The sequence below is a fragment of the Mustela nivalis genome, assembly GCF_964662115.1.
Source record: "Mustela nivalis genome assembly, chromosome: 13".
Lineage (NCBI taxonomy): Eukaryota > Metazoa > Chordata > Mammalia > Carnivora > Mustelidae > Mustela > Mustela nivalis.
The window spans coordinates 93,075,211-93,083,617 of record NC_139032.1 but is presented as its reverse complement, the minus strand read 5'-3'; the positions used below and the strand labels follow the sequence as shown (position 1 = coordinate 93,083,617).

At 57.9% G+C, this 8,407-nt stretch overlaps 2 protein-coding genes across 26 annotated transcripts in view; both read right to left on the bottom strand.

Annotated features, from left to right (window-relative positions):
- Positions 1 to 257: 257 nt before the first annotated feature.
- EHMT1 (euchromatic histone lysine methyltransferase 1) overlaps positions 258 to 8,407 on the bottom strand; it is a 134,886-nt gene continuing 126,736 nt past the window's right edge. For all 24 annotated transcript variants that reach the window (XM_082696384.1, XM_082696401.1, XM_082696403.1 and 21 more), the window contains 2 exons: positions 1,677 to 1,852; positions 258 to 1,510 (listed from right to left, as the gene is read on the bottom strand). In XM_082696384.1, the coding sequence (XP_082552510.1) occupies positions 1,333 to 1,510; positions 1,677 to 1,852 (354 nt within the window). In that variant the 3' untranslated portion in view covers positions 258 to 1,332. The remainder of the gene's footprint in view (positions 1,511 to 1,676; positions 1,853 to 8,407) is intronic.
- On the bottom strand, positions 1,859 to 8,245 carry LOC309846835 (uncharacterized protein). Of its 2 annotated transcripts, XM_082696464.1 has the most exons (3): positions 6,790 to 8,245; positions 4,595 to 6,604; positions 1,859 to 4,492 (listed from the first exon to the last, which is right to left on the bottom strand). In XM_082696464.1, the coding sequence occupies exon 3, from the start codon at positions 3,204 to 3,206 to the stop codon at positions 2,301 to 2,303; it is 906 nt and encodes a 301-aa protein (XP_082552590.1). In that variant the 5' UTR covers positions 3,207 to 4,492; positions 4,595 to 6,604; positions 6,790 to 8,245; the 3' UTR covers positions 1,859 to 2,300. The 2 variants fall into 2 exon arrangements, with proteins under 2 accessions (XP_082552590.1, XP_082552589.1); XM_082696463.1 differs by having other exon boundaries at positions 4,595 to 8,245.

The window sequence follows — 8,407 nt, the reverse complement described above, 5'->3', positions numbered from 1 at the left end:
GCCTGGGGTTGGTCGTACCAAGACTTGCACACACACACACACACACACACACACACACACGCACAGAGCGACCCGCACAGACAGGTCTTCCGCCTTGGGGTGCAGGCATGGGGTGTGCTCTTCGAGGTCAAGAAGGCGTGAGCATCCAGGTCCATGGAGGGGCTCCGGCCCCGCCGCGCGAGAACCCTAGAGCGCCCCACGGGCAACGCAGGTGTTTTGCAGAAAGCAGGTGAAACAATGCCATAATAAAAACCTCATTTAAAGTACTTCTCTTTTTTTATTGATTTCATTGAAAACAGAACAAGAAATGGTCTGAGCCAAAAGACTGCTCTTAAAACTGTCAAAAACATTTTAACAGAAAAAAATAAACATGACTGCATCATGAGTGTTTTAGAAGAGCCGCACAAAAACCCCACCGCCACTGCACTAATTACAGTGTTTAGAAAAGTAGATGACCTGGCAGGCCCTCACACAAAAGGTGACGGCAAATTTATTCCACGACAAGACTAACATTTTAAAAAAAGTTTTTTCCTGCATTTTATTCTAAAATCACTTTGTTCTCTTTATACAGTTGATAGTTTATTTTCACATGGTGAGTAGAAACCACACCAGAATCAGCACCGTTGTCTGTGTTTTGTGTTTTTTATTTGTCCTAATGTTCAATAATGGTAGAAAATAAATCAGTTTATTCATCATCATAGCATGTGGTTTAAAAATCAACAGAAGGCGCCAGCTTCGCTGAGCCGGCGGGGCTGGTGCGGGGTCCTCCGGGGGCCGCGGCCCTCCTGCACCCGACAAACCGCTTCCTCGGAAAGAAATGCATTAGAGGTCTGATATATAGGACTAGATATAGAACTTCTTTAAAAAGCAAACCCACATTTTCTCCAAAGTCAGTGACGGCTCGGCCTGGACCTCTCCCAGGTCGAGGTGGGGACGGAGTCCGCACAGCACCCAGGACGGCAGCTGCCACGCAGGCCTCGGGCAGGCGGGTCCACGGAGCAGCTCGCAGCTGACTGCGCCTTCGGCAGGTGCCACGCAGGAATCTGGGCCCACAGGACTTGGCCAACAAGCCCCACAGTGGAACAGGAACCAGGGGAGTAGAGGGGGAACGAGAAATGTGGAAACGACAAAACCATCATCAGAAACTCACAAGGTCACGCCAGCGCGGAATCCCAGAGTGTTCCCGAGCGCCCGCCCCCGGCCCATGGGCCACCACGCTGGGGCCTCGCAGCCCTGCAGCCCCAGGTCGGGGCCTTCAGGAATCCACTTCTCCTTCCTCTCCGACCGCAGTGTGCACAGCACCGACACCCGGTGCCCCATGCCGGCTGCCGCTCAGAGGGGGTCAGCGGTGGAGGAGCTGGTGTCGGGCAGGCCGTTCTCCTGGCCCTCCTGGGTGGCGCTGGCCTGCCGCTGCGCCAGGGCTGTGCTGGAGTGCCGGCACTTGGGGGAGCCGCATCGGCAGCTGAACAGCTTGCCTTTGATGTCCCAGAAGCGCTCCCCGTAGTCAAACCTGGGGAGAGAGCAGAGCTAAGGGCGGCGTCCAGGCCCCACACTGGTTGGCAGCAGGGGGGACCCAGCCCGAGCAGAGCCGTCCGTCCTGGCTCAGAGCTGCGGAAACACAGAGAGCCACAGAAGGTCCCCACGCTTAGCTGGCCCCTGGGGACGGCGGCACCTACCCCAGCTGCTCCCCGGCCTCAATCAGGCGGGTGCTGAAGAAGGCGATCCTGGGAAACCGCAGGTCCTGGTGTGACATGAACACACGCACGGGCACCAAGTTGGGCTCGCAGTGGTGGTTGATGAAGCGGCTGACGTTCCCGTAGAAGCGAGCGTCGATGCAGTACACCTCGCCGTCCTGGGGGGCGGGAAGGAGAGTGGGGAGCTCCAGCAGGAGCCTGCGGATCTGCAGGCCGCAGGCAGAAACGCGGCCCAGAGCAGGGGCACAAGAGACCTCAGGGTCGTGGGGATGCTACCCACTCCACACCGTGAGCCAGACGTGGACCATCGGACGCTTGGACACCACTATCACGAGGAAGGGGGCAGGGCTGCAGGGACCACAGGGTGTGGCAGGAGGTTGGGGAGCAGGTGGGGAGCAGCTCTTTGGGACTTGGTGATGGAGGAGCAGATCCCAAGGAGTGGCCGGGAGACGCGGAGTGTGCGGGCAGGTGGGGCAGAGGGAGGGAGGCTGAGTGGTCGGTCACAGCCACGTGACAGAAACACTGCCATGCCTGCGAGCCCAGTGGGACAGGGAGGAGCCAGGACCTCAGGAGCCCCGGGACCCTGCCCCAGCGCCACCTCTGTGATTACGAGCAGAAAGGACCAGAGCGGACGGTGAGAACGGGGGGTTGGCTGGGGGCCTGACCTCCCCACAGGAGCCCTTGAAGTAGCAGCCTTCTCTGGAAAAAGCCAGAGCACCGGGGCCTGAAGTCCAAAGGGTCATGTGGTGAGGAACGCGCGTGGCCTGGGTACTGAAGGGGGTGGGCATCTGCCCGGGGACGCAAGGAGCAGAGTCCTCCAGCCCTCAACAGGCTGCAGCCTTGTCTCCCGAGAGAACCCTGCCTGCCCTGGGGCCCTGAGCAGAGAGCCCACTCACACCGGGTTTGCCCCTTGCAGTGTGCGGCCGGTGAGCAGAGACGTCCCCCACGGCTACATCTGTGGGAACTTATTACATAGGAACCGAGTGCCACGTCTGGGAGGGAAGGCCAGATACACCACAAGGAGAAGGGGACCTTCTGGGGGTGTGCCCTGTGGAGGGCAAAGCATTGACCAGAAGCCAAAGGACCCTCAGGGGTCAAGGAAAGGCAAAATGGTGACGGAGGGTTGTCTCGGACAACCTTCCCCCGAAACTGAAGGCGACGCACTCCTGACCCAGCAGTCCTGCCTCTAGGCAGAAACTGCACAACGACTCGCGTGGCACAAGCCTTTGGCCTCTGCCTCCGGGTGCCACGGACTAAACGTGCAGGTGGCTCCCACGCAGGAAGCAGCTCCCCTCCTGTGAACAGCCCTGGTGGGCACGCGGCCCAACCGTGTGGGGCACACGGCGAAGACCGTTGTGCGGAATGAGGCGTGAGGAGCCGGACCCCATGACTACCGGGCACCGTGGGGCTCAGACCGTGTGCAAGAGTCCCCGCCAGAGCCAAGCCAGGACGGATGCCAGGGACGCCAGGGCAGGCGAGGGAAGCCTCCACCTCGACAGAAACAGCCCGCATGTGAGCCCGGCCGGCTGGTCAGACAGACCGCAGGACGTCTGTCAGAGGCTGGAGCCGCCCACACAGCAACGGGCACAAAGGCGACAGACCGGGCAGATGGACACGTTCTGTAGAACCGACAGAGCCCGGCCCTGAGACGGCCCAGATGCTGCCCGAGCAGGCGCGGACGCTGCAGGCCCCTCTGGACGGCCCTGACGACAGGAGACAAAGCACGGCCCTGACAGTGAGCACCTCAGAGACACAGAGAGAGTCCAGTGCAATTCCTCAGTCCAACTGTCCCGCTCCGGCTGTCAGAGCCAGCACGGGACGGCTGGGCACAGCCTCCGCGACGCGGGCAAGGGCGAGCGCCCCACAAAGAGGCTTGTGGGCAGGACGGGTCCTGGAGATGCTACTGCAAGTCCAGCAAAGGCTGAGATGGTCCTGAGTGTCCCCAAAGCAACGAGAACCCTGTGCACACTCAGGATACGTGATCCCTGCGCCATGGGCGCGCCACCTTCTCTGTAAGAAAGGCAAGGAAGTAAGAAACACACAGGGACATTCGGTGTCCTACGAAGGGTCACCTGTGGGGGTCACAGAACAGGCAAGGCTCTCCTGAGCAGAGCTTTCTGGATAATCTCTACTTCAAAAGCACGTAAATATTTTATGTAACTAAAAAATAGATTTTAAAATTCTACAGTTTGTTATTTATTTCTAAAGCACTTTCTGTCCCCAACATGGGGCTTGAACTCACAGCCCCAAGACAGCGAGCCTCACGCTCTGCCGACTGAGCCAGCTGGGCACCCCTAGAATTCTAGAATCTGACATGAACTAAGACACACACACCTGCATGTCAGACTAGGAGCCCACCCACCCAAAGAGCTGTCACACCAGGAGCTGCCCAGGGGTCTCGTGGTCTCAGCGGGCACATTCTCAGCAAAGACCCGGCACGCACACCCGCGCTGCGGTGTCCATGGCCAGCACGTTAGTGGACCCTCTGAAACCACGGACACCGCGAGGAGCCAGGACCTGGACAGGCGGGGGGCGGCATCACAGTCAAGGGCTTCCGCAAACCCCAGCAGCGTTTAACCCAGCAGCGACGGGACACGTTTTTAAGGATTCTTTCATTCCATACTTCTGACCCCTGGTGTCCTGACTGCAAGGACCCAGGGCAGCTCAGAGACTTCTGAGGCCGAACGAGGGAGCCAGACACAACGAGGCCAAGGAAGGCGAGGCCAGAGCAAACAGGCTCCTCTGGTGCCAGCGTGGACGACGGCCGGCCATAGCCCTCAGTACAGAACAACCAGGAGCTGTAACATGTGAGAGAGGAAGAGGACAAGACCCCGACCCCTTCAGCACCAGGAGCTCCTCCTGCGACCCGCCCCCCCGGTGGCAAGAATGAGTGATCTTGCCTGTACGCAGGGGCTGCTCGAAAGCCCACATCTGGGTGGGGAAGATTCTTCTTTCCAACGTAAGAGTCGGTTAGGAAACGTGAGAGATGGGACACCCCTCAGGGAAGGCCCCGGCTTCAGGAGAAGGTGGGCAGCCAAGGCTCACGTACTCCGGGTCTGGGAGAGGCAGACCCCAGGCTGCCCGTGCCCTCAGGCTTCTGCAGAGACAGCGGACGGGGATGCAACCCCAGACCACATGCACATGCTGCCCTCAGGGAGAAAAGATGATGGGACGCAGCACTGAGAAGGCGGCAGCAAACCAGCTGTTCACACTCTGGGGAAACTGAGGTCAGTCTCGTGAGGCACGACAGTTGGCGCCCCTGCAGGCACACGCCGGCTCCTCAGGAACAAAATGACAGGTTTCTGAGTGACGTCACGTTCCTGGCACAAGAACCGAAGAAACGAAGCGGGATCTAACGGGTGGCGTGTCCGGCTCCCGACAGCGCGGCCTTCTCTCCTCTGTCCTGCGGGGCCGTCGCGACGTAAGCAAGAGACTGTCCACGGAGGCGAGAAATAGACATCCTGGAGGCAGGGTCTGTCCCTAACTAACAGAGAGACCACAGGGCAGCCAGCGTGGCTGCGGGGCAGACCGTTAGACCTGGGCAGGATGTGTAAGGGGCGCACGGAGGGGCAGGGTGTCCTCAGGGCGAGGAGCACATGACATCACAGGCCCTCATGCCAGGACCGGACCCCACCACAAGGGAGGCCACAGCCTGAGACCCTCCGAGGGTCCCTACCGGCAGCATCGCCCAAAGCCTACAGGACATGCACAGCCCTCCCCTGATGCCAGGGTTGGGGGAACAAGCTGCAGGTTCCCCACCCCCGCAGGCGTGGAGCACAAAGCTGAGTCCCTGCCCACTGGTCCCTGTGCCCCACAGTCCCCCCACACCACCTGCGTTTTCCCTGGCCTCTGGCATGGTGTCTCTCAGTAAAACTTTTTCTGTGGTGTACCCCGAGTTTTTGCTCACCCGACCACACTCAGCTTAGAGACTCCGTGGGGGCAAGGGACACATCTTTGGAGCAAGCAGCTCTTCCAGACCTGACTGCTGCCCAGCCCGGCGGGCATCCGTTCCTGGCCACGTAAACACCGCATCTTTCCCACCATGAACGATGCTGCTTGGGTCTTCAGACGTGTGTGCCACGTGCTCTTCTAAAGTAGTTCTGATAAAGAAACTACTTGTCCCTCCTAAGACAAAAACACCACGGGAAGGGAGCTCCGTGCCCCTGCAAACCTGCCCTGCTCCGAGAAGCCGAGTGTGTGCAGGCACCTGGTTAACCAGGGCAGATTCAAGCAAAGGCGGCTAGGAGGAGGTGGGTATTCAGAAGGTTCTAGAACAGCAAGGACAGGGAGATTCTGGGGTCCTAGCACAGACCCAAAACCTGGGGACAGCCCAGCCCAAGGAAAAGGCAGGCAGCTTGGCACCAGGTGGTCAGATGCATTCTGAAGGTAGAACCAGAAAGTCTCCCGATGTCTTCGACAGTGGGTGAGACACACAGACGCCACGGGCACAGGTATGGCTACGCCACGGGCGACACAAGGTCTGAGCTGGAGTGAACCCTGGGAAGCTCTGGAGTACCTCACGCGCCAGAACGAACGAGCCAGAGAAGCAGGCCGGAGGGAACGGCCTGGAGGGGTTGGACTGAGAGGAGACAGGAAGGCCGGGAGTTGGGCAGGGGCAGCCACAGGCAACAGGCAGCAGGAGAGAGAGGGCTGCTGGAACGGCGCCCCCACTAGGGCCCGGGGTCTGCTGGGGCAGGCTGGCTCCATGCCCAGACACCAGCCAGTGGAGAAGACTCGACACTGTTAGATGCCAGCGCCCCTGAGTGGACCAACAGACCGGAGAGTCCCAGTCAAGTTCCAGCGGCCTCCTCTCGTACACGCACCCGGGTTCTAAATGCGTACGGAAACCCAGCGTACTCCGGAGAGCTCCAGGGACCTTTAGAAAGGGATGACCTGGTTCCAAGATTCCCCTGAACCGACAGTAGGGAAGAGACAGCAGGGTCAGTGTGAGGTTAGCAAATAAATCAAAGAAACAAAACACAGTCCAGGCACGGACGTCCTCCCGACGGTCCAAGCCGAGGCTTTTCCAGCCAACGGCAGCCAGCACGGAAATCACCGAGTACTCACACGGACAAAGAGGAGTCTCGAGCCTTACCTCAAGCCACACAAAAGATGGACTGTGGATCTAGCAGCCAAGAATATGAAAATCCTAGAGAAAGGAAAAAATCTCCACAACCTCGTGGGAGACAAAGAATTCGTAGGACGCAAAGCATGAAACGGGAAGAAAATGTTCTGCTCCATGGAAGACCTTGCTAAGAAAACGAACCATCGAGGCACGGGCTGGGAGAAAACACAGGACCCGTGTCTGACAAAGGTCGCAGATCAGGAACACAAAGAACCCTTACGACTCAGGAAGAAGGTGCGCAGCCCGAGTAAACAACGGGCAGCGGCTTTTCAAAATTCCCACACAAAAGAGCAAAGAAGGAGACCAACTGGCACACGGCGAGACGCGCAGGTCAATGACCATCAGGAAGCTGGGGACCCAGTGGGTTAGTCGTAGGAGCTCGCCCTCCTGATGTCAGGGTTTTGAGTTTGAGCCCCATGCTGGGTGTGAAGAGGACTTAAAAGTAAATTCTTTAAAAAAAAAAAATCATCAAGAGGGACGCTTGGTGGCTCAGTCACTGGGCGTCTGCCTTCAGCGCAGGACGTGACCCAAGGGTGCCGCACTGGGCTTCCTGCTCGGAAGGAGCCTGCTTCTCCCCCGCCCCGCCCCTGCTTGTGTTTCCACCCTTGCTCTGTCAAATAAATAAAGAAAATCTTTTTAAAAAATCATCAAGAAAACGCACATTAAAATTACAGTGTTTGAAATTCTCATTTGTTGCTGGTGGAAACCTGAAGTGACACAACTACTTTGGGAAACTGCTTCCCTTTTCTTTTAAAGTTATTAAACGTACACGTTCACCCGACATCAGTAATCCTACTGCCAGGAATTACCCATAAGAAATGAAAACTCAAACCCACAGAAACCAAACCCTGCAGATTTACTCTGAACATCGAAATCCGGGAACACCCAGGTCCGTCCCCAGGCAGTGGCACAACACAGCTGGGCCGCTGGTGGGTCACAGGACCTGCCACCACCTGGGGGGAACCGCAGGAGCCAGAGCAGTGGAGCACACGCTGACCCCACTCGTGGGAAACTCTGGCCCTGGGAAAAGCCAGCTGCGGCGACAGATGCGGCCCCATGGCCATCCGGGGTGGGGGCACCATGGGGCAGGGGAAGCGCTCCAGGTCTTGGTCCTGGCACTGATCAGACTCAAAACTACGCACACACACTCCAAGTTCACTGAACATCAATTATTTACAATAAAACTGACCCTTAAAGTAAAATCAGCAAAAACCTATCAGATGGGGGCGCCTGGAAGGCCCAGTGGGTTAAAGCCTCTGCTTTGGCTCAGGTCATGATCCCAGGATCCTGGGATGGAGCCCTGCATCTGGCTCTCTATTTAGTGGGCAGCCTGCTTCCTCCTCTCTCTGCCTGCCTTTCTGCCTACTTGTGATCTCTGTCTGTCAAATAAATAAATAAAATCTTTAGAAAACAAACAAACAAACAAACAAAACCTATCAGATGAAAAAGCCCAAGAGGAGATCTACAAAATTGCGCACAGCAGCACGGAGCCTTAGTGGGGTAACTGGGGATGACCAGCAGAGGGGGACACTGTGCTCGTCACCTAGAAAAGCAGGTGCCCCAGGGGCCCCGAGGTGGGTCACAGGTT

Bases quoted from the DNA above. Each gene is read 5' to 3' on its own strand.
- LOC309846835 (XM_082696463.1), bottom strand. From the start codon at position 3,206: ATGCGGGCTGTTTCTGTCGAGGTGGAGGCTTCCCTCGCCTGCCCTGGC.